Source organism: Athene cunicularia (genome assembly GCF_003259725.1).
Source record: "Athene cunicularia isolate RWA chromosome 1 unlocalized genomic scaffold, athCun1 chr1_part2, whole genome shotgun sequence".
NCBI classification, from domain to species: Eukaryota; Metazoa; Chordata; class Aves; order Strigiformes; family Strigidae; genus Athene; species Athene cunicularia.
The window spans coordinates 17,998,450-18,024,632 of record NW_020799092.1 but is presented as its reverse complement, the minus strand read 5'-3'; the positions used below and the strand labels follow the sequence as shown (position 1 = coordinate 18,024,632).

The following is a 26,183-nucleotide window of genomic DNA, read 5'->3' as shown; positions in this document are numbered from 1 at the left end:
ACTTAGCAACCTTCTTTTTAGGTGAGACAAACCTGTGTCACCCCGAAGTTATCAGTAAAGTACTGTGGTAGCTACACAGATCCTTTTGAAAAAGAAACACAAAATGCAGCCCCACTAAAACTATCATTTTGTCAAACTGCTTTCAAAGGATCAAATTCAACCTCTCCCTAACACTTGCAGGTTTCATTTGTTTTTTCAGTGAAATCACAAAAAAGCCAGTCTCTCTGCCAATAGATCCAGTCCAAAAACATTGCAGAGAGATTATCCTTTTGCCTTGTACTTGAACTCAGAAGCTGGAATTAACTGGGAGGCCAGAGGTGACAACCCTCAAAGTTGAGAGCATGGTACCCTCAGAGGTGATGCTTAGCTCTGGAAGGACCTGGAGTATGTTGAACTGGAGGATATGGGCATTGTTCAAGAGTGGCTGGGAAGCTTTCAGCCTGACAGAAAAATCTCTTTTGTTTGCATTTGTTAACATCAGTTGGTGAAACTGTAATGTTTTTATTGTAAACGGGCTGGATGTCTGAGGGCAGGCACATCTTACAAAGCAATATAACTTGCATTAAAAATCTGAGTAAATTTAAAGAAAAAAAAATCAGTAGGTGCCCACTTGGAAAGTGGAATAGCCTTTTGCCAGCCTGGCCTGATCTTAACATTTGCAGCGAAACCCCAGACTGAGAAGATTTTGTATAACTTTAGACTTATTCTGAGATTTTCATACATTATAATCACTAAACTCCTATGCAAGTTTCTGGCAGTAGTACACAGCAATGAGGGAGCACTGTGAGTATTCAGTGACGCTGCATTTGATATTAGAAGCCACAGCAATGCCTTTGCTTTCTACTTGAAATAAAAATGAAGCATTCTACAAAAATGTTGCAAAAATACTACATGAAATGCTGAGCAGGCTCAGAAGGGGCAGGTACATCAGCAAATTGATAAAAGCACCTGAGCATTGGAAGTATTAATACATGGTAACAAAACGTATCTTCTATATGTGACCAATTGTCTTTAAAAAAAAAAAAAAAAAAAAAAGAGTAAGTGTAAATTTAAGTATGACATGGATTTTATTGGCTGAGTTTGCCACTAAATCTGAAGAATGGCTGCTATGAATTACTGGTTAAAGCACTGACCTCCACAGAAGCTGGGATGCTTAAAGCTGCACTCCCTTTTTTGCTTTTAAAACACAGTTATAACTGGTGCACCTTCTCTATCTGTAAAATCGGTACAACACACATCAAATCTTATAAAAGCCCGTGAGGAAAAGCTAATGATGATCTCAGAAAACCCTTTAAGACCTAGGATGAAAACAGACTTACACAGACTCAAAGAGTTTAAGGCAAAAGCACCATCACATGGGGGAACGAAGCCTGGAAGCAACTCGGCAAGTTATCTACCCTATCCCCTTGCCACGAGGCAGCATCAGCCAAACCAACATTGACAGATGTTTGTCTAACCTGTTCTTAAAAAGCCAGCCAAAGTCTAGGTTCTCACAGCCTCCCCAGGCTGTCCATCCCGGCATCGAACCATTTTTATCACTGGAGAGGGTTCCCCTCCTCCAGATAGTCATGCAGATAGTGCAGATTGTTAGATTTCACCAGCTACACCTGCAACGTCTGAGGCTGTACTTGTATATGTGCGTGTCTCTCTCCATATATTACTTCAGTTAGCTCTTTAACAAAGCATGCTGATAATAGAAAAATACTGCTGAAAAACACAAAACTATTTTCACATGGTAGTGCCTCCACTCCTGAGGAGAAGAAAAGTGCTCAGATACTGCTGCTTTCTTCCTCAAAAATTTTGCACTTTTCTGACTTTTAAAATGTAAAGTTAAAGCAAGAGCATTAGTAATTTACAGAGGCATGCGCAAGCCTAATTCGACCTGAAAATAAAGCTGGGGGCAATTCTTAAAGCCAAGATTTTTTTAAGGACACATCTCCCTTCAGCTTAAACTGCTGCAAGTGGCACTAGAGGGCTCACATCTTGAAAGACATCCACCTCCTTCTCGAGATGTTCTCACACGGTTCATTGATGAAAAATTTGAATTTCAGATCTAATTGTTCGTGAATGGAGAGAGAGCAAAGAACTGTTTCTAGCTGATACAAGTTTAACATCGGTCTTTATGGCTCTTGTAGAAGGAGGATTTTTTAACCCAGTGTGTGGACCTGCTGACCGTGAGCTGCAAAGATCCTAGCCAGAGGCCTAACTTGGCTGAAGTGTTATATAGGATGAAGAGATACTACAGTTATGGGAGACAGAAAAGCACACACCTATTTGATTGTTTCATTAATTATGCGGGCCCACAGAGGAACCTACAACCTGCTTAGAGAGTTGGAAACCCTTCCAGTAGTTCTTCAGTGTAAAACCAAGTGACTGCCTGCAGCCTGGTCCATTTACACCCCTGACAAACTGATGGTTGTCTCTGACCGAGGATTTTCCGTCCAATACCAGGCGGAACAAAATGAGCTGGGTGTCTCAGAGAAGCATGAAATCTCTCCATGAAACTGTCTAATGGCAAACAAGTGTCACACACTTTGTGGCAGCTGGTTGGCATCTCTGCCACGTTGGGCTGGCAGCCTCATCCCGGAGCACAGCACATATAACCAGCACAGCGCTCTCCATTGCACGCACATGTGGGGAAGGCTCAGAAAACAGCCCAAAATGCAATGGCTAGAGAGTCTCATGCAACCTTCCCAATCCCTGCATCATGGTGAGCAAGAGACACTGGTAGCAAGTAACAGCAGACAGCTACCTCCTTATCCTGTATTTGCAAAACATTTAGGCTAACAATACTCTGATAATGACTCCTGGCACTATCAGGGTACAAACAATAAATACGGGATTTGTGTGTGTGGGAGCTGAACTTCTTCTGCCCCGCACATGTTTTGCTGCTTGGAGGTGGAGGTGTGAGGTTATCAGAATACACAGTGGGCAAATAGAACAAGAGAAAAAATAACTGGGTGCCAGGGAAGAAGAGCCTGGGCTGGGCCCCCACATGCCCACGCACTGACTCCCAAAGCAGCAGTGAGCTGACCACCCTCCTGCACACTGCATGCACACATCTTCCCCCAAAGCTTATCTGGCCTCCCAGTAAACCCTCCAACACTCCTCCCCTCCGCTATTTGCAGGAGGAAGGGAGGATGCAGGAAGGGAGTGTTTTAGGCTACCGGTCTGACACCCAGAAGCTTGACCTCTGCTGACTCAAATTGCTGACTAAAGGCTGCTGTTGCAGACAGCCCTCTGTTCCTTTTCTATTTGCCACAGATTATAATTGTATTTGCTTAAATTTAATTCCTGATTAATAATCAGTTCTGGTTTTAGCAGTTGCCTGACTTCAAGAAAATGCACAAGAATCTCATTATTGCTTCTTTATCCTTTGTTCTTCCTGCCCCATATGTTCGCTTCAACGTGCTTGCAAAGCCCCACCACTCACTCTGAAGAGCCATCAGGATGTTTTGGGGTCATCCTGGGAATTTACTGTTCACATTCCATCCTCCCCAATCTCTCCCTGTGGTTTATTCAAAAGCATCTCTTTCTGCATCATATTACATATAAATTGCATATGTTTTGAGGGAATTAACATCTCATTATTTGGTATTGCAATGGCCTTAAGAAATTCTGGGTAGCTAAAAAAAAATAATTTTTTTTTTTAAACTAAACTAATTATGGCTATGTGACTGATATAAATGACATGTACCATTACAAAAAAAAGTACAGTTAGAGTTATTTAGGTTCTTTATTAACAATATGGAAAAACCACTTGTCTTTTCTATCACTTCTCTGAGCGATTGCTCTCCACTGCTGGCAGGCAATCTTACTGCTGGCTTATCCATTCATGATCACACCTGCACCCTACATTAGGATTTATCCTGGATCTTTGGCTATATTAAACTGGCTTTTACCTATAGAACATAAATCGCCTCTACATCCGACTCTCCACTTGTGTGCATGAAGGGGTACGGGTTTCTAATGCAGTGGATGAAAGCAGCATTGGGAAGGAAAGAATTATTTTCAGCTACCCGGTGACCAATAACAAATTGTGTTATCCTCTGCAGTTTCATGGATGCTTGGTTCAGTTATGGGTTTTATCCAATAGATGGCTCCTCGGTAGCAGGAAGGATTCTCCCCCTGCTCTCCTTTCCTTCACAGAGTTTCAATACGACTTTCTAGTATTTACACAGCTATTATCTTGCAAATATAGGCATTTTGTGCACACTGATAAACACAGAGAAGCAGCATATGTGCTTGAATTAAAGAACAAAAGAAAATTAGAAGGCATTTTATATATTTCATGCCACTTTGTCCTCTGCCAGTACAGAGATGCATGAAAAATGACAGTCAGGCAGCCTCGTGGTCTGCAATGCTTCCTAAAGTCAAACTAGAAAAAAAATACAACTTCAGAAACACATGAGTATTAAGAGCATGTCAGAATACCAGCTGTCTTTCTCCCCAAAAATATGAGGACATCTCCCACATCTTACATATCCCTGACTGAGAAATACTTAAGCAACTTACAGGCATCATTACTCCTCTGTCAATGAAAGATTTTTCACAAGAAAAAAAAATTAAAATCCTATGTGTAATTATTGATATAATGAACCAGGAGAGCTCTGTGTAATTGGCAGGGTGCAAGTTAACATCATTATGAGTAATGCTGCCATTTCTGAGATGAGAAAAGTGAATATGCTTTTGTTTTCCAGAAAAACATAATCAGAATAATAATAGCAAAACCCAAGACATTAATCACATTCAGACAAATCATGTTTATCCCATACACACGCTTGTGACTTCTCTAAATGAGAAGAGCAGTTCCCAGTCATTTCTGTCCTGACATCTGCCTCGCGCGTCTTGTCAAGATCTTGTCAAACACCTGGCAGTAACCCCACTTTGGCGACTGTAACCTTTGAGTCAGACCACACAATCAAGTGAAAAGTGAAAACAGAACACCCACAATAAATAATAAATCTCATAGAAACCAGACCATAGCTACTTAAATCCCTACGGCTTAACACTTCAAAAGGGCGCAACTATAAGCCCACTATACCTGCTGTTAGCATCTAACATAATAACATTCCTAATAATAACCTTTATCCTTTAAATATCAAGCTGCTTTGAAAAGGGGGAGAAACGTACTAGTTTACTATAAATATACATATAAATATATAGCATCTTAACATTAGCACAATTTCAGACATAACTGTCAAGAAAAAAATGAATGTTTCATCCCTGTTCAAAGCTGAGCACAATCACTGTTTACATTTCAGTGCTCCAAAAGGACTTGCCTAATTCCACACCTCAAATCAGCTTTTTGCTACCTAAAACTTGGAAAAATCGAACCATCTTGCACTTTGCTCACTCCAAAATAATCTCATCAGCATGCTTGAACATGGGCTGTTACACTATTGCTTCCTTTTACTCCTGAGCAGACACCCTGAACAGTCCACTCCAGCCTAATGGGTATCATGCAGAGAAACAGCACATGTAAAGGTACGTGCTCTGGTGACCCCTCAGCTGGCATAAGGGCCCTTTGTGTGCCCAAAACCAGCTCTGACATTGCTCTTAAACTGTGCAAGGACCAGATTTAACCCCCAACCAGTCCCAAGACTTATGAAACAAGCTCCATGTTTCCTCCTGTCTCCCTCTCAGGATGCTGCAGCCAGCAGAACTTAGCCAGACCCAAAGCCAAGCCTGTGGACTTTCACCTTCCTCCCCTTTTTAAGGGCCCCAATTTACAAACACACTAAAAATCAGAGTTTGCATCTGAAAAACTGACAACAATTTTCACTGCGGAGCCATTTAAAACAGGCAGCAGTGATATTCATTAAGCTGTTAATAATGGATTGTGGCACAAAGCAATTTATCAAATTTCCATTGTAATTAAAATCATTGAATATTTGGGCACTTGCAATGCACCTAGCTCTCCTTGCTTCTGAAGCTTTACATTTTAATGTGAATTATGGCTCCCTCTCCCCAGAGACCTACTAAAAAGCCCATTTTAATTGGTATGTTTTTAACTGAGATTACATTATTAAAAAGTGTACATTTCTGTTGAAGAGAGAAAGGAGGTGCTCAGCTCCCCTCTAGTCTCCGTCTCTCTTAGACATTTCTTGCTTATCCCAGCGGGAGGGAAAAATGAAGGGTAGTCACTGCGAAGAAAGTGGAGAAAGCCCTGCACAGTCACAGGCAATGAAACCAGGGCAAGGCTGCCACTGACTGCCGCAGATGCAGGATTTCCTAGGCAGATTTTCAGGGAGGGAGAGGAATCGCCACAATCGTCCAGGCTGCTCTTTAGCAAAAAATCAGATGAGGAATGTCACGCAGGGATTCCTGCCTCGCAGCCAGCTGACATCAAGGGCACATTTTAGAAAGCCTCTCCTCAAGGTTTCCAGTGACAATCTGTCGTTTTCCATAATAAGTAACTCTAATGTTAAATTATCCTCAAAATCCAGATACGGTCATGAGCGGATGGGGTCTAGCGAAGGCCGCTGGCTCTGCTGGCTCCAGCAGGCTGGGGTAGGAGAGGCAGCCCCTGGGGCAGCCTGGCCTGGTGGCAAGAATTTCCCTAGCAAAGCTGGTCACCTTTGTGCATTGAGATGGTCAGATTAATTTGCCACCAGGTTCAAAAGAAAAGCAACCTCATGCACTTAGCATCCAAATGCTGGCCTCATAAATGGTTCTCCTGTTGGCAAGACAGGCTGTCCGTGCCTCTTACAAGTAAGAGTATGGATTTGCTAAGGTAAGTAGACACAAGAGAAAAGGAAGAAATATCAAAGGAGCGCAAAGTAGATACCAACAGTTAAGATAGATCAAGGGAAAAACCTCCAGAGATCAAAACATGCCAACAGATGGACAAGATGGTTGGACCAGAATGAAATATCATGGAACAGCTTTTTCATAACAGCTTCAGAAAAGGTCATACTGTATTGCAAAAAGAAAGCAGTGCAGGGGGCTGAGAGAGGTCACTGTAGGCAAATAGAAACACAGACTAACAGAGACAAATTCAAAGATCATCCACTAATACCACAAGTACTGCAACTCCCCTCCTAGTTCTGGGAGCAACTCAGGGAGGAAGGTTGGTGAACCAGTAACAGATAAAATTTTAAAAGAGGATGAAACACGAAGAACAAAACGAAAAAATGTTAAAACTGACAGAGAAAGGGAAAGCTGTGTTATTGCAATTAGGTCAGTAAATCTGTGATTTTTTTCTAAATTAAGAATTTAGATGCTACGCTCTAGTTACATATGTCAGAAGAAAGTCGGTTTGTAGAGCAAAAGTACCCAAATGTGCTATTGCTCTGAATGGCAAGGTAATTTAAACACATAAAACTCCCAGTTGCAGTCAACTGATCCCTTGAAGATTTAGATTAAAAAAAAAAAAAAAAAAGGCAGCTATGTAAATGAAGATTAGATCATATATATGACACCTTGGTACTAAAGGCCACCAACCTATTATGCAGAAAATCGATCTCCAGATGATTTAATTTTATGGCAAGATTGCCTTTGTTGATTTGAAAACCCCAGACCCTGGATGAAGATGAGATCACAGATCAAGCAGGAAAAAAGAAAGGGTCTCTGTGACTTAAAGCAGGATCTTCTCAGAAACTTGGGAGGGACAGACCTCAAGGCTGACTACAGAAGAGATAAGGAACTGTAAAAGTCAGAAGTTACAAAAGAAAGGGAATGTTCACAACTTCAGGGTGACATTTTTTCCTTTCAGCCAGAGGGATGAATACGTACCATGAAGGAAAGCAAATGACAGGAAGTGAGAAAAGACACGTTCGAGAAGATTTACTTCATGCTGAGGAAATCACAAAAAGGAAACTGTGTCTCCAAGCCTACAGGAAAATGACCCTGAAAGACAGATGTAACACTGCTTAGGCTGGATATTTTGCACAGATGAGAACATGCAGCTGAAAGGCCAGATTACTTACTGATTTAGCATGTAGCAACAGATACATGACTACATCAGATTCTGCCCCAAATGCTAGAAGAGAAAGGCAGCTGGAGATGCTTTACTTCCTTCCCAGAAAACAGATACCTTTTTCTCAGCCATGGACACTGCAAAGTCTCATTGGGTACGTGTAACTTCTCTGACCCAACACCCACAAACATTTCACCAAAGACACACAGTGACCCAACAGGTTGCAAACAGCCTTGATCCAATTATTTTCTCTGATCAGAGTATCAGGAGAGATGCTAACTAACCAGGGGACAAACTTTATGTCTAAGGTCATGAAACAGCAGTATTGAGTACTAGGTATAAAAAGTACTAAAGCCTATGCCACATCTTCCTCAAACAGATGGCCCTTCAGAAAGATTTAATCAGACATTGAAATGCATGCTGCGAATACTCATTACTAGCACAGGATCAGGCTGGGACAAGTGGCCAGCACTGACGTTATTGCCTACAGGGAATTACCACAGGCATAAACAGGATTTTCAACATTTGAACTTCAAGCACAGCGTCCCATTGCCATCACAAGGGAGGGTAAAGGAAAAAATTCATGATGAGGTGGGCCAGCTCTAGCTTGCAGAGGAGAAAGAAGAGACCCAGGCCCTTATAGGAACAACCACCTTTTTTTTAACTTCCTCATCCTCCATTTTTTGAGCAAACCACCACATAGCTCATTTACAGACCAGTGTTTGCAGGATCCCACCTTCAAAGCACAGTGAGCTCTTGCTCTTCTTATTTTTATGGACACATAAACCAGAGCTGTGACACTCCCTCCCCTTCAGTATCAAGAACAGGAAAAACAGGGTATAGCCACAACTACCAGCACCTAGAAGGAGGTATAAGTAGGGCTGGCCAAAATAAAAAAAATAAAAATTAAAAAAAAAAAAAAAGAAAAAAAAAAGGACTTTTGATCTCCCTTTCAATGATGGGGCAGTCTCTTTGTAAAAGACACGCTTGCATTTCATTTCCTTCCTCCTCCGGTTTTTCAGAGAAATTTTATTACAGACATTATTTGAAAGAGTCCTTAAGCTATCTTTGACCTGGATTTTTGATAAACAGTATTTTAAGTGACTGATTTTACCATATAAACACAATTTTAAAAAGTCACTAAAACGCTTGACATTACCGACAACTGAGCATGTGGGTTTATTTTTACTCTGGATGAAAAATCCTTTTTTCAACACTAAAAATCCCACCCTTCTCAATTAAATGATGTTTCTCATATGCTGTAGATCAGCAAAGCCAAATGTCCATTTTCACTTCCTGCATCAGCTGGTGAAAACAGGAGGAAAATGCATGCAAACCTCACTGACAGAAGCATTTAAGTCCTTTCTCCCTGTTAACTCCGAAGGCATCATGTTAATGCTGCTATAGGAGCATCTGAACCTCCCCTGTTCTGCTCAGAAAGGGGCAAAGCTATCATTTTTTGGAAGGCCCTCTGAAGGAGCTCCACTACACATCTCTTAGAAAGTGAGGTTAGCTTTTCCTGCACAGATACTCACATTTTCCCAGTACTGTCTGCAAGATCATTCTTGGCAACTCTGGACATGCAGAAACTTTATCAGCCTAATCAGTATGAACACCCTGGTGCTTCAATTTCATTTCTGCCCTTTGGTACAAGTCTATCTTCTTGCAAAATGAAGCATGTGAGTGGTGCTCCAAGAAGTCAGTAAGATGGCTCACGTGCATGACGGAACTTTGAACCTCGGATTTTAACTGAGGTGGGACAAGTGATGTATGGGACAGGGACACTGCTCCTGCCACACCTGAAGAGGAAATGAAGATATACAGCAGTGGCTGAAAAAGACTGAAAGGATGTGAGGAGAGACAGAAATATTGGAGAAAGAGTCCCAGATGCCAAGATTATATTGTTACAGTTGCTGCAGGGTTTGCTGGAGCAGGGCAGATAATAATACATACATGATACCATCTGCCTGTTCCTTGTCTAGGATCCATAAAGTACTCGGATCCATAACCAGGGAGGCAGTAGTAATGGTGCTGTAAGAGCAAAGGGTAAACAACAGCAAGCAGACCTGGTAGCAGGTAACCAAGCAGACATTTGCTATCTTCTTGTTACTGCAATACTCATAAAGTGCTGGGCTCACAGGTGTGCTGGGCTGCAGAACTGGGACAGATGCAGCAGTAAGGCAGGCAAAACTCTTCCTGCTTCCCCATCAATGTGCCTCGGGGTGGGAGGGGTGGGGGGGAAGAGAAAGTCACCATTCTCGTTACTTATTCTGTCCTTGATCTCTTTTGAGCAGAGAGACTGCAGAACTGCATTTCATGATGAAAGCACCTCAGTCAGACACTTCAGCCCAGGCCTGAACCCAAAAGATCACATTTCACAGGCCTGCAATTCATCATTGGACAGGTAACAACAGACTGATCAAGAAATTTCAACTGGTGAACAAAAGTAATAGGGATTTCAAGTTCATGTCCATTTGAGGTTTTGAGACTTTGTTATATTTAAATGCCCACTTAAGAAATCCTGAGGAAGTTATAAAATTCATTAAATCTTTAAGAAAATTTTTTTTTAAAAATGAAAAAAAAAAATTTCTTCAAATGTGGGAAGGAAGGAACACAATTTTAAAAGCAGGCAGTAATGGCTTGATTTTTAAAAGAAGGTGAATAACTAAAATGCCCTTAACGTAATGCCACTTTTTTTTTCCTCTTAGAATCACTGTATGCTGCCCAAACACAGACACCAGATTTAATACTGAAAATGTTTTTAACATATTCTAGAGGAGTGATACCCTTCTGCTTAAAACAGCAGAGATACAGAAATACAAACCCTCTATTTAGTACAAGTTTCCTCTATGTCTTTAGGACATTGACCTTTCTGGAAAGCCCGCTTCACATTTCCTCCCGACAAAGGGAGTGGATAATGACGTGACAAAACCATGAGAACAACCCAGTGGAACAGAATCGTAGCATCCCTCTTACAGACGTAGAAAAACAAAAGGACCAGACTGATCCTTTGTTTACTGACTTTATTAATCAATAAAAATGGATTACTTAATATTGTCATATAATGTGTATCCTTAAATAGATACCACCTTCTTTCAAATATAAACAAGTTTTGCTTGGTTTTCTACAAAGGTAAGAAAACCACACACTATTAGAAGGTGTCTGATCCTCCCATCTGCTGTTTCCTTAGAAAAATATTTACTTTTTAACATCTGTACTGCATTTCCACAGTTCAAACACACACATAGCTCCTGGAATGTACATAGTATTTAGCAAATTTTTAACTAAGTTTTCTTAGTAATTGTATAGTTTTCCCTTGACAAGGAGAGGATCAGACTTTTTTCAGGAGGATTACCTCTGCTCAACCCATTTCAAGCAGCTCTTGAATAAAATAGTTCATTAGTTCATGAAAAGGAAAAACTCCAGGGAACTGCTGGCGAAGGAAGAGAAAAGAACAGAGTGCCACAGTAATTAGGTTTTCAGATTGTCCCTTATCCTCCAGAATGCAGGTACACACACACATGTCCCTCTTCCCCTTAAGTAAAGCATTTAGGGGAGCTCATTGCACATTTTTCTGTGGGAATCAGGTTCCAGAGATTAAAATTGTAACCAGGCCATCATTTCCCAGAAAGATATTAAAAGATACCACTTCCTTATAGCACATTTCTATTGCTAGTCCATAGCAAAGGGCAGTTCACTCCCCTTTGCATGCATTTAAATACCTTAGTTTCAGACTTCGTCAAAATTCAGTTTCCTGACCTTTTTAGGCTCCCATGGCATGATGCTGGAAAATCAAAGGATCTCCACTTATCAGGAACTACTTGTGCCTGCCCACAGGTACAGGCAGCCTGGGAGCAGCAGTGTCACTGACTGTACCTACCTGTAATCGTGGAAAGGGTTGGCCAGGAATGAGGATGGGAAGTGAGGAAAACAGGAGGGGGTTGCAATTGTTCACTTGGCAATTGTTGACCAGAAGACAACCTCTTTTGATCCCCACCTAGCACTGCAGAGCACAGAGCACCCCAGGCCCATACCAATTCAGGGGAGGCCAGATCATCACCAGAAGGGACAGCACCATACGGCTCCTTTGTGTCTTTACACCACGTGGCTCACAGGCGGCGTGGTTCACAGCAGCACAGCCTTCACACTGTGGTTCCTTTTGTCTGCTCTGTACTTACACCAAAACCGTTCAGGTAGCCTGTAGGTCTCCTGCCAGACTGATTAATCTGCCAACTGAGATGCCAGTGAATACAGTTCTGGTGATACTGCTCTGTGCTTTGTCACCCTCTCATTTCAAATCATCTTGAGACCACCAAGAAACACCTGATCATCATCAGAAACATCATCACGTCACTACCTGCTTGGCATGGATCAGTGGCCTCAGATTATGCATTCACAGCAGACAGCATGACTAGAAAAATCAGGAGATGCCAGAAGAATGTGTTGCAGCCTCTATGAACTCTCCAATTCTCCTTGCTAAAGGGCGCATATTTTAAAAACTGGATTTTCCCACAGATCTGTTGTGATTTTCCAAAAAATAATGTTTTGCAATATCCTTAAATTGTTACATTCCAATTGGAATCCAAGAGGATTCCAAACGAAATTCTGCCCTTTCATCTACCAAGGGGGCTTAGTTTCAACCCACAGTTTTAGAAAGGAGTCTCAATTTTGAGCATCAAGAATGACTTCTTCATCTAGATATCATCATTTAAAACAGACTGGTAGGTTAAGAACTGAGCTATAACATGATAGAAAAACAACTCTTAAATGAATAATGATTTGCATATCAGATTATTAAATTTAAATCTATCAAATCATCATTTATTGAAATAAACAGTCTATCTGTCCTGTTTCTGGAAACATTTTGCCTCAGGGAAAAATTTAAACCTGGGCAGATAATCAGGATAAGGTATTTGAACACTTAAATCCTGCTGGAGTCTTCAAAGTAGGTGTTAAGTGGTGCATTAAATTTGTGCTGTTTCTTCTGAGCAGGGTGAATTTGCTCTTCTGTAAATAGTGGGAAAAGCATTTTACAATAATTTGAATCCATGAATAAATGTAATATATTAAAACTTCTACAGTACAACAAATGTTTTTGTACATAAGCCAAATGAGTGGAATATCCAGTACTGAAATTATTTGACTGACCACAGAAAGATAATATATAATTAAAAATACATCTGCAGCACTAACCGATGGGATGAGAGAAAGTGACATCACAGATCTCATATAAGCTGCAAGCGTATTATTAGATCTAAACCTGGCTGTAAAATTACTATCTGCCCATGGGATTATCTTTAGGCATTCAGAAGCATTGTTTAATTTACTGATAGAACAGGGATGATAACAGGCTGACTTCTCTTGTCACATTGTTTTTTGGTCTTTATTCTTTGTTCATGTTAGCTGCAGATGAGAGGAAGACAAGCTTCAGCTGAATCACTTTTGTGGAGCTTTTCATTGTTTCAAAGGTGCTTTTTTGTTGGTTTTTTTTGTTGTTGTTGTTTGGGGTTTTTGTTTTATTCCCCCCCCCAAGAAAAGAACCTACAAGCATTTTTAATGGTGATAAAATCTAGTAAAAGTTGCACACAATGTAACATCCAGGAATGTGGCAACCTAATGAATATCCATTGGCCTAATACAGCACATGGAGACTGTAAGACTGCTTTTAGCTCCCATTACTAGCACAAAGAACCACCAGCTACCGGTTATATCTCGGCCTCATTAAAATTCAATGCCAAAATTCGACTTCAGTGGGTACATTTCATCATTCAAGACCTAAGACACAGGACATAATTCTCCTTCAAATGAAGGGTTATCTGGGACACCTAATCTCTACAGATTACATTTCTGCATTAAATTGGACACAGCTGCATTTTGATCTTTTTCACATACCATTTTTATGTTCCTGGCAAATTATTAAGTTGCCTATACTTGTAACGGGACTTGTGTGCCACCAACCTAAAATAGTCAAAATCCTAAGAGCGTGTAACAGACAGGCAAAGGGGAAAAAATGAAGCTCCAAACTTTCCAGTAGCTTTTGAAAGTCGTGCTAATGATCCTGAACTGCGAAGGTGACATGACGCACTCTCAGAAATCTGGTCCTAAGTGTATAACTCCAGGGATTTGAAATAGTCCCCATATGCCAATTTCGCAAACTAGGCAAAAGTCCAGGAGCAGGCGGGACCACAGCCAGTCACGGACTTGTGCATACACTGTTAAAGCAAACATGGACCTTGTACTTTCCTCCACACTGCCCTGATACTGAGCAGCTACTGCCATGTGTTATCTCTTACAGCACCTCCCAACATCCCTTCCAGTGTAACCTTAAACCTCTGCTCCACCAAACACTGAAACCTGCAAACAGGCTGCATACACAGAGAATGCTGCTTCTTGCTCTTGTCACAACAATCTTGATTTTCCTTGTGTTTTCTCCTAACCCATACCCACCTGCTGTCCTTTATCTTAGTCTGCAGTTTGAGGGAGTGACCATTTCTAGTATAGTGAAGCATTTAGCCCATGATCAATGCCCTCAGCACTACCGCCACAGAAATACATTGCATTTTATTAATAGTAGTTAATACATTAACTACTTTTAATCCACATTAGATTTTTTTCAGTGTCCCTTTTATGATTGATGAACTGAATAGACTTTTCATGCAAACCCCTTCAGCATAAATCTTTGATTCAAAACTGTCTGTACATACAGGAACACCAGTATGCCATTAAAAGTTCACACTGGACCTATGCACTAGAAATGAGGTGTCTGCAAGTAGCTTAGATACAGTATCCCTGTTAGAAAATATTCCTCCAGCACTTGGCCTGGGCCAAGAACCATGTTTATGAATCATGAATTGTTTGTGGCTGGTCAGTGGTTCTTACAATCTTTTAGTTGTAAAGAATGACAAAGGCAAAGACCTAAAGTCTAGGGGGGAGCAAAGATTCATAAAGGTGGGCCAGACAAAAGACAAGAAGCCTGTGGTGATAAAGCATAACAAATACAAAAGTGAGACTTCACTGCAGAAGTCGTCAAAGAAAAAGAGCAGAACACACAATATAGCAAAGAGCACCAGTATCTTTGAAAATCAATTTTATTTTAAAATGTGTCCTGGATGTAATGCAGGGTAAATTAAAACCCATTTTTTCCTGAAAGGTGACAGCTGTGGGGCTAAACTATGAGAAAAGTTGAGAGGATCCATTCTCACCTGTGAAGTTAACCCATCAGAACTGATCTTCATCTCAAATTGGTAAGAAACATCTCATATTACAATATTAACAACTTCTTAATGTGTATGTTGTAGCAGGTTTCATGTCAATTGATATGCAAAACTTGTTTCAGTTACCTTTAAAATGGATTTCTCATTGATATTCTTTGTTTCTGACTACACATCCATAATTGGTTAACTTATTTTAGAGATACTATGTGCAGTGTGCAGTAAAGAATGGTCCAAAAGGACAAGTAGATCTGAAGAACTTTTGTATCACAGAGCTGAAGCACATGCCCCCGTTCCAAATGCTCTGTATATAAAAAATACTTTCATAAAAATGCCCGTCTTCAGAAGCTTCATAAAACAACTGTGATTAAAATAAAACAAAAAGAGCCCAACTGCCTTACGTCCAGACAGAAGAGAAATACATGGGTAACAATTTTTGAATAGTGCATACCCATTAGTTTGTATACTTCAGGTAAAATTTATTACCTTTCTCTTCAGCCATCTCAGTATCAAGTGTCTGCTCTTAACCAGTCATTCAGGTTCTTTCCATTTTCAAAAGCAGTAGGAAGTGTCACAGGACAACATAAAACCTACCTCAGCTCCTAGGTAATAACTGGGTTGAAGCATTCATTGGGGGTTCCCTTTTCTGCTGGTTAGGAAAAGTAGCATAGGCAAAATACCTGACTTTAGAATGTGAAAAAATACTACAGGGTGAAACCTTCCTCCTGGGTCTAGAAACTAGGTTGAAGAGTCATCCCAGATGTAACATCTCTGCATCCTTATTTGAACAGCAATACTAAGAGAAGCAATCTTTCTTGTGTTAACAATTCTGCACCCACACCAAGACTGGTTGATGGTACATAAAGCTAAAAATGAATAAAATCTTCACTAAATTGCTTTGAATGTTCAAACAGACTGAGTTTGCTCTTTCAGCTGAGGCTTATGCCACTTCCAGTTTTCCCTCAAAACATTTGCTTATCCATATATTTACTACAGAAATAGTCTTACCTCTGCTGCATCTTGCTGGTCTCTGAAGATAATTGCATTTTTTATGGTTTGGATAAAAAATCCATTCAGTTCCTTTTGTTTCTTGTTTGGAAAAATCCGGAGCAATGGGATCATTATGAATGGGAAAGAAACTGTAAGAGTTTTTAAAGAAGGAAACACTCAATCAGACTGTTAAGGTATATAATATCCCCCTCCTTTCATTAATATTATAAAACTCATTAAGTGGGACACATTACTTCTGTGAAACCAGTTTTTTCCCCTTTCTCTCTCCCCCTCCCTCTATTTCTTCCACCGTTATAGGCTAGTAAAGGATTTCCTTTCAGAAATTCCATGTTGGCTGGGACTCTCCTGCCAGATAGATGCCTTCCAACCTTGCTTCTACAATGCTTCAGGATTTCAGTTCAGCTCCTTGATGCCAGAGAACCACCACAACAAAGGGGAGAATTATTTTCCCTGCCTATTTGAACAATTACCTACAGAAGGTCGGGGATCTTGAACTAGCCTAGAAGCTTATGTCGCTGATCCATGAAATTGTGTAGTAGTCATTCTCATTTACAGTCCTCTGATATTAGGATATTGGTTTGCTATTTTATTTTGCTTGTCTAAACAGGCCACAGACTCTGGAAGTGGGATGTTATCACAAGGATGGTCTCCAGTTCATGCCCTTTATAGTCAGAAACTAGAAACCTGAGTGAAGTCTTGCATTTTAATAAACCTTTCATTAACTTATGAACAGCTAAAGACTAATGAATCAGTCAGTCATCAGAAGGCCTCTGTGATGCCAACAGGGCAAAACTGTGTGGAAATTCAGACCACATAATGTACCAGCAGAAAGAGATCAACCAAGGAATCCAACTCCAAATGCTACAGAAACTATTTAATGAAGGGCATGGTCCTAGACATACAGGGGCAAATTTCTGTCCCTTCAGAAACTGGTCACAAATCACACTTTGCAATCAGGTTAAACATTAACCCTGGGACTTCTGGATATACAACTCCGGGAGGAAACAGTTCCTGTGCTGCTAATACAGGTGCAATTTGTAATATCAGCAGGATCAGATGGGCACAGGAAAATCTGCCACTGTGCCACCTGACATGACTATGTGCAGCTTTAGGTAGCAACATGGTGAAACCTCAACAACTGTGATTATGCTGTGGCTTCCTCAGCTACGATTCTTACTGCTCTTGCCTTAACAAGGCCACCATGAAGCCTTAGCTTTCACGCCCTAGAACTAAATGGCTTTATACTCCCTTCTTGCATTCCCTATCTATTCACCTGAAAACAAATGCATTCTCTTAACAGCCTGTGCTGGCACTTATCATCTTTATCCTTTATAGCCACCAACCAGGATACTGCTGCAATTCAAATAAGAATTTGGAGGACTTCTAATGCCCATTTATGCTCCTCCACCTCTATTCTTTAGTGGGTTACTAGCCCACTATTGTTTATGGGTGGGATTTCAATCTCTACCAAGCAAACTGAGTGCACAAAATCTTAACTCTCATCCTCCAAAGGGCAGTTACTCTATTTTAATGCAGAAGTGTATTACAAGAGATATCGTAGAAACTACAAGTCCCAGAAACCTTCCACTCAGATCAACCTGGAGCATTGCCTTCCCAGACTCTCAGTTTCTGGAGGAAGTTGCAAGAACTGTAGAGCATATGGTGGAAATCTCAAGGGTATACTTGGCCTGTAGGTTGCATTCTGAACACCTCTGAAATGAAGTCTGCTACACATCTTTCTGCTCCTGCTTCAACATGTTCTGCAATTTGAGAATGACTTTTAGAAAATCACCATAAAGAAGTAGACAAAGGTAGAGTATACTCACGTATCAGAATGAGGAGAGGCTTAAACAAAGACATTTCAAAGAATGTTCTGCAATTCTTAACAAAGGGGTCATCAGGATTCTTCTGAGAATCCACCTCAGTACCAAAAGCTACACTACCAACGACATCCAAGGTAAAGCAGTTGTAACACCTGCATTGAGTTGAAGAATGATAAATTATTAGCTAAAAATTATATCCATTAATATCTTGCTTCTACAAACATCACATAACACTATTTTTTGCCTGTTTTTCTTTTATATTTGAGCTTTGCCAACAAGAGATGTTTCCATCATTGACAAATGCCCACCTTCTCTCCATCTACAAAGTGAATATCTTTTCATATAGCTCAATAATTCCAACAAAAATGTATAAAATTTAGAATATTTCATTATTACCTAGAAATCAAATGCAACAGGTCAGAGTTTCATAAGCATTTTCTTAGTATGCATCCTAATAAAAGAGATCATTCCATTCTCATGTCAAACTGAAGAGACCACATCTACTACCAGTTCAGTCTAAACTCTCAGTGACAAGAGGTGCTTAAGTAAAATTTCCTGTTAACGATTTTCTTGGGCTTCTTGATAGCTCCTTTATAATGTAAAATCGTGGTCAAAACCAAGAAGAACTGACACTATGTATAATGTGTATCTCTGCAAAGGAGCAGCAAATTCTTTGAGGACTACAGATGATCTGTGGACCACGATCTAGCAACTTCAGAATTTACTGAATCTCTCCCCACATATCTAACCATCTATCCAGTTGTCTCACCATCATTTAGTTCTACTGGGCATTAGCAGCTATATTTAGTTTTGAAGGAAAGGGACTGAGAATGTAAAATATCCTTGAAATCTGATTCTTTTGATCTGTGGTCAAGTCTGCAATGACTGTTCTTCTATGTTCCCTTACAAAAGGCTAATATCAAATTCTCTGGTGTTTCAACCTGAGTGAGCATGTATTAAGAGAATGATGAGTCTCAGGCCCAGTATAACCTGTATATGTAATGTGAAGCAGCATTTATAAACTATGGTCTTTGGACACTGTCATTCTGACAACACTAGCACAGATTTGGAAGATAACAACAATACTTCAAAGCTAAGTAACTTCTTTGGGTTTTCAACTCTTAAACACACACACACAAAAAAAGCATTATTAGAAGTTGATATGTTAAAAGAGGAGGCACTGCAATAGAACAATAATTTCAGAAGCACTTGATCATCTACCTCTCCAAGGTACTGAAAAAGCTTAAAAACTAAATATTAAGTTGTTTGCAAAACACAAAATGGCTAAAGACAACTAACATACAAGACAACCGGAAGTTGGATATAGGGTATTTACATCCAAAAAAACAGCTCCCAAGGCAATGCTGGGAAACTGCAGTGCAATAGGAATCGCATTTATATATGTCAAACCTGCTGAAATGGTAGTATGATAAAATAACTGGAAGATCATATTCTGAGATGGTCAACATCATTCACTTATACTTTCAAAGGTATTTTCCAAAGTGCCTCTTGAGAGGTGAAACCCTATCATGGATCAATAGCTAAAAGAGCAGGCAAAGAAAAAAGACAAATGGAAAAAAGGGAAAAGCCTGGAAGGACTCAAAAGGTCAATTTTCATCAGAGCACTAGGCTAAGCGTAATGTATCTCAAGGTTTCATAGCATCTCTTCAGATGTTTAATAAAGAGATCTCTGTGCACACACATACACACGTGCATAGATACACATGTACTTGAAAAGAGATGGATGAATTGTGGCTAAATATCAATTTCATTAGATGAAACAAAATTATTTGCACTGCTCCAGTTTGGGGGAAATCATTAAGAACTTCAGTGGGTGCTGACCAACCCAGCAAATGAAGTGTATGCAAAACAGCACCTATCAGAAAGAATGCATTTGAAGTACTCATATGCTGCAGAGCATCCCAGAAGAAACGCATCTGCTCAGAGAAGGGGTTAGACAGTGAATACCTCTGATGAAAGAGCAACAAAGAAGATAATAGGATATTAAATGCATAACAAATGGGAGAAAGCACAGTATGGAAAATATTAAAGTGTCATTTTATAAATCAATGGTGTATTCTCATCTGTAGCACCAATCCCATCGTTTCACAAAAGGCTAGCATGCCATTAGAGGGGGTTAGGGGGAATGTAGTAAGAATGATTAAGTGCTCAAAAAACCTCATATAAAAAAAGCAAGGGGGTGATGGCCTAGAGGGATTTGATACTAGATCAATTCCTATATTTGTACATTATTGGCAGACTGTAGAGAGCAGACTGGACAGGGACTGATGCAGCTTTCCTTTCTGCTTCCAGCTGTTAAAACTTCATTAAACAACAGCTAGAAATACATTAGATGCTTTTCCAAAATTACTTTTCAAGTATGGAATGGCTGCCCCCAGGAAGAAAAAGCATCTATCAGACACATCCTCTATTAAACTATGATCTCCACTTACAAAATCAAGGGAGGAAAAAAATCTTCTTTTATACAGTAAGCGCATATTTAGAATAACTGCTGCTATTAACTTTTTTTTTTTTTTTTTTAAATCTGCTACTAATTTCTGGCATGTTGAACATACCTCTGGATATCAAAAGCTTTGCCAGAATCTGCATAGACTTTCAAGTTACACAGCAGGACGTCACAGGCCTGGTTTATTAGCGGTGTCATCTAGAAAGGAACACATTGTATCGTAAAAAACATTAAAATGTTAAAAAAAAAAAAAAAGTAATCAGTTATTCTAAATTAGCTTTATCCAGTAGATGAGATGGAGCTCTCAAGATCCTCTGCAGGTGTGGTCAGGCACTTATGCACAAGTAAGATGAAATTCTGGGACTGTCTGCTAAAATTAAACCTACACATTACAGGGGTGCTCTTCTCCAGCTCTGGGCCTAAATATGAGAGGCTCTGTCACTTACCTGACCTTTGGTTCTTGCCAACCTGTGGCTGTACACACAAAGAGCTAACAAAGACATTCTCCTTTCTTTTTAATCATTCCCTGTTTCAACTGATGATTTCCCACGATTCATATTTACAGTGTATTACGTTAAGGCTACATATGCTCCAAGGCAGAAGGAATAATATTCTCCATAGTCCCAAAGTCCTGTAAAGAGAGGACTATCAGAGGCCCAGGACTTCCATCCTGCTGTCCCTCAGTCTGAGGGATTTAACATGTACATTAGAAAACCACCACGTATGCTGCTACAAGTTGCTGAGGGCAAACTGCTATTGCTACCTGAGGAAAGGGTTTTTTGAGTGGTGATGCTATTAAATGGACATTCACATGAATTTATTCAGCTAATGGTTCTTTCCAGTCACTGACACATGATAATCAGGTGGACTTACCCACAGGCTGGCTGTAGCTAACAGTGCAATAGTCTCCTCTTCAGCACTTCATGGAAACCATGACATAGGCAACCATCAAGACCTCATTAAAGGGTCTTCTCTCTCTCTGTTTCTCTTTAACTTTTTACATATGAAAGGAATCAGACACTTGGCTTGATTACACCTACTAGGATGGCAGAGAAAGGGTGTAATAGCAATCCAGCCACGGCCCTAAAGTCATTAACTGCTACAGCTCTTTCTCCATATAGACTGCCGAGACATCCTTACAGCCTACAATTTAATACCACAGCCTTGCCTCAATAGTTATGCCAAGCATCAGCAGACATACGCACAGAAACCTGCCTTTCCTTCCTGAACAACCTCCTTTGGCATACGGATGTCAACAAACATGAGAACAGACTTGTCCTACTCCTCTGACATTCTTGTTACCAAAAAAGACTTACTGCAGCCTCTCAGAACACTCCAAGAGCTATGCAGCCTGCCCAGCCAAGTCCATTTTGCTTGGCACTTCTACCTCTGTGAAACTGGCATAACACTTTGTGCACAGGCACACTGCCATCCTAACACATGGGCAAGACTATACACAGTCAAAAGGCCAATGCAGGAGCATCCAACATGTTTTCCAAAGGCAGAAGTCTGAGTCAAGAATGTGTATAGCTGCTCTCAAGGTCCCCTACCTATATGGGACAGAGTAGGTTGTCACTATTTCAGTTCAAAGCTTTGGGCTTTGCCACAGTCTCACAAGACAATTCTAAAGCCGGATTAGTATTCGGTAAAAGTAGCTGGCACGTGTTTGAGGGGTGCGCACCGTTGTGTGGCAGTTTTCTTCCCCTTTTGGTTTTCTAAAGAAGGTCTCCTGCAGTGAGCTTCTCAAATGGTTCAACAAAATTAACACATTTCTGTTCAACAGATTGAACTAGGGTGAAATGCTTTATAATTTCTGGGTCCAGCCCCTCCAATGAACTGAATCAGTCAAGGAGAACAAAATGAAAATCCATATTTTAACAGGTATGATGTTTCCTAAACAGATGGTGTTCATTTCAAATTTTCCTTTTATTGCCTTATTTTCTCTTTTATTCTTCATCACAGCACCAGACCTGCAACCACCCAGTGGGTTGCTATTGCTTTCCAACAGCTGGCAGAGATGGCAGGGGCACATATGCCTGGCCAGGGCATCTTACAGCACCTCTGCCCTTTCCACACACCACAAGCCTTTCAAAATACCATTGCAATTCATTTCTAGCCATAAGATATTTTTATTAGCAAACCTAACCAGGAAAATGGGGAGGGGGGCACATGGATTTGATTTATTGTTAGCATGATAGGACATAGTCATATCAATGAGACAATTATTTGCATATGAAAGCTGTGGGGGATATCTACTCAGGAATCTTGGGTTTGGGTTTGGGGTTTTATTCCCCTGAGGGACATAAATTAGTCCAAGATTGCTAACTACAAAGACCACAGACTGAAACATTCTCAAGTCCCTTAACACTTTAAATTCTTTGTTTATTGTCAAGAAAAATAAAGTACTGTTGCAGGAAGTGAACTGTACCAAACTTTGAAAACTGACACAAACAGAAACGTTTATCTGCACTGCCTTGGGTACCACTAACTTCCTATACATTCTCATTTGCCAGTCAGAACATAAAAGCTGCATAACCTGCCTGAGATTCAGTTCTTGGTGGGTAAACAAACCCCAGCTGCTCTGTGTTCAGATTGGCTGAGAGTAACAGGATGAAGAAAAATCTAAACAATATGGTCCCTGTAAATATTTGATCTGCCAGTTATCTAATAGCAAGAGTAGCCCAGAGTCCAAATTTCTTTCTTTCTGCCAAAGAAGAGCATTTGGGGTTAGGGTTTTCATGATGCCAGGGGCTTTGCTGTATAAATCCTGCCAATATGCTATTTGGCACATAACAACAATTAGTTTCTGATTCTGCATACACACAGTGCATGGGGATATTTGCACTGTTCAAAGGCATGAGTCACGTTCCTCTAGTTAGATGTGGTCCTCGGTATTCACTATTATTATCCCCCTTATTATTAGCACCCAAACTATAAAGTAGAAGGCTGGATCATTTTCACTGTAGACAGACACACTGGAGACTTCACTGTTCACATACAGTATGTAGAAGTCTTGTTGGGTCTTTTGTTCCATAAATGGGATGACATAGAAAAGAAAGAGAAGGAAAAAGGATACATCTTTAACATAAGAATTGCATCCGTACCAGATTTCAAGTCCATAACTAAAACTGGGAAAAAAGCAGAGCATCAGGAAGATGTTTCTGAGAGGATTTGTTTCCATCACCTCACAGTGGGGTCCCGTTATCCATAGGCACAATTTACCAAAGTGAGCAACTCAACCAACTCAACCTTGACTTGTGGTTCAAGGATATGCACGTTTCACACATCAGCTTCTACATAGGTGATCTGCTTTGTCTCAGGTGAGCACACTTGCTCTGCCAAGTAACACTAGCAATTTCCAGAGACCCTTCCAAAATGCCTCTGACCAATGTGCACAAGCAGAGTAAGAACAAGTCAAGGAAACCTCAATGGCTGGACTGTCAGATCTTATGTCCTAGTGGGACCTGGAAGATCTACATGCCTGAGAGTGACACTAGAGGATTCTCCTGCAGTGTTCTGCCACGTTATCACAAGTTCTGCTTTGTGTCTCCCTCTGAAAGAAAACGCCTCCACACAAACTCCACTTCACAGGTTATGTAGGACAATGCTACATTATGCTGTGCTCTCTTCTCTAATTTTTGTGTTCTGTTTTGTTTTAATGGTTGGTTAATGGAGGAGAGTATTCCCGGCATACTGATAGGAGATGACAAGACTACTGCAGCACCATCAGAATAAATAAAAATCAATAGTTTTTCTGCTGGTGTTGGCTGTAAAAGAGAGCAAAGCTATTTATCAAGTCTGACAAGGGGTCCAGAACTGCAGGATCATCACAGGCACTACAGCAAAATGAAGAGGAACAAAATAAGAAATACTAAATAGGGAATCAAGATCGGTACAGCAAGATCACTAACATATCAGCTTGTTTCAATACATAATAGCTGAGGAGAGCATGACAGGAACACCAGAAAAATGCATCTTTTACTTAAGGGCCACCAGGTATTTTACTTCACCAATTCCTCATGAATTACATCTTGGATTAGCTATCAGTGGTTGGTATTATTCCCATTTAACAGATGGAAGTTGTTTTATGCACAGAGAATTTAGGTAACTTCTGTGAGATCACCCACAAACAGTCAATGGCAGAGCTGGAAGTGAAACCTTGCAACTCCTGCCTCCAATCTCTCATTTCTCATTTTCAGTGCTCCCATAGCAACGGCACTATGAGGTCCATTAAGGGGTCTCAATGGAAAGAGCTTATTATCAGCGCTGTTACCAACTCCGGTGGCATCTCATGTGGGATGCTACCAAATCTTACTGCAGGATCAAGTTTAGAAGTCTATTAATTTATGCTATGCTCACCACTATAGTATTTGAATTTAATGTTACCTGGAGCCAAACCTTCCTTCAGCTGGAGTAGACTGCTTTACTAATCTTTACATACTGGTTAGAAAAAGGAAATGGAAAAGGGGTAACACACAATGTATAGAGATCTGTAAGAGCAACAGTGAAATGGTGCCCAGCTTTTGAAGATAAATTGAGGAGAGAGAAAGTTGGAGAAGATGCCATGAAATCTTGAAAAATGTCACTACACTGGCTACCCAACAGCTCTATAACCTCTAGTCTCTGCTAGTTGCTCATCACTTTGCAAACTTCAAAATTTCCAGGGTCAACTTTTCCTCATTTGGTGACTGGCTGTTGGAGATTTCTGCCAAACTAAGGGTAAATTCCGCAAGCTTAGTGAACTTCTCAGTGACACTACACTGCTGCTGTGGAGAGACAAGGGCAAAGTATGCCTCTGTCCCCAGCCACAGCAGCTAGATGCCTCTGTGGGGCTTTGCAGGTCAAACCTTAGCAACATATATCAGCTCTGTTTTGGGTTTTGTCCTCCAGCAGCCAGGCTAAAGAGTGGATGACCAGCTTCTTGTTCTCGCTAGTGCTGAAGCTGTCCTTTAGCCTCCTAGTAGATTCTTGTGTTTCTGAAATGGAGATATTTGGAACCTACACGCAACTCTCCTGCCCTCTGTGCATCTTTTTATCTGAAGTGATTGCTATGGGGAGCACAAGGGGTTGTTGACATTTATTGCTCTGTCACAGGCTAATAGCTTCCAGTTCTCTCAGAGTATCCAGACATTCAAGTCTATGTTCGGAGTGGCAGTAGGGACCGCAGTGCTCTCCAAAGCCACTTGGGAGGTCTGCAGTCTCTCCAGCCTCACTGGGGAGTTTGCATAGACGGGAATGAAGGCAAGGCAGACATCCAAAGTGAACAGAGGAAGACTTTGGTGTGGGGTTTTGTCAGAGCTCAGATCTATGTGGCAAAGGAATCTATGTCTTAGGAGAAGTCTAACAGTATTTGTAAATATGTATAAAACAATATATCCAGGTTCTTATACAATAAATACCAAAACAAGTCAGTGACTTGTCTGAGGTAGAGAGGAAGAGTTTATTGTAAACAGGATGTCTTCTACATAACCTGAATATTCTGTAGTATGGCCAATACTAGAACATGGTATTTTTATTTCCATGCTGCTGTAGAGGTTCTGAGAGAGTACTAAATATGGGAGAGTTAAAAAGTGAGATCATAATTAATGAGCATTGATTTCCTTTGAGAAGTGTTGGTATGGCTTCTAAATTAAGCAACAGCAAGAGAAGCACATGGGCAAGGACTTAAGTCGCATTAACTTCAAATCCCAGGACTGTTCTTGTATTTGGGTAGTAAATGAAATGCAAGGCTGAGGAATGCATCCATTCAA

At 40.5% G+C, this 26,183-nt stretch overlaps 1 protein-coding gene across 1 annotated transcript in view; it reads right to left on the bottom strand.

The window, feature by feature from the left end:
* The window catches only part of TBXAS1 (thromboxane A synthase 1), a 231,656-nt gene that overhangs the window by 74,457 nt on the left and 131,016 nt on the right, over positions 1 to 26,183 (bottom strand). Inside the window, exons 6-8 of the mRNA XM_026840998.1 lie at positions 20,543 to 20,631; positions 17,970 to 18,118; positions 16,141 to 16,271 (exon numbers count right to left, since the gene is read on the bottom strand). Of these exons, the coding sequence (XP_026696799.1) occupies positions 16,141 to 16,271; positions 17,970 to 18,118; positions 20,543 to 20,631 (369 nt within the window). The remainder of the gene's footprint in view (positions 1 to 16,140; positions 16,272 to 17,969; positions 18,119 to 20,542; positions 20,632 to 26,183) is intronic.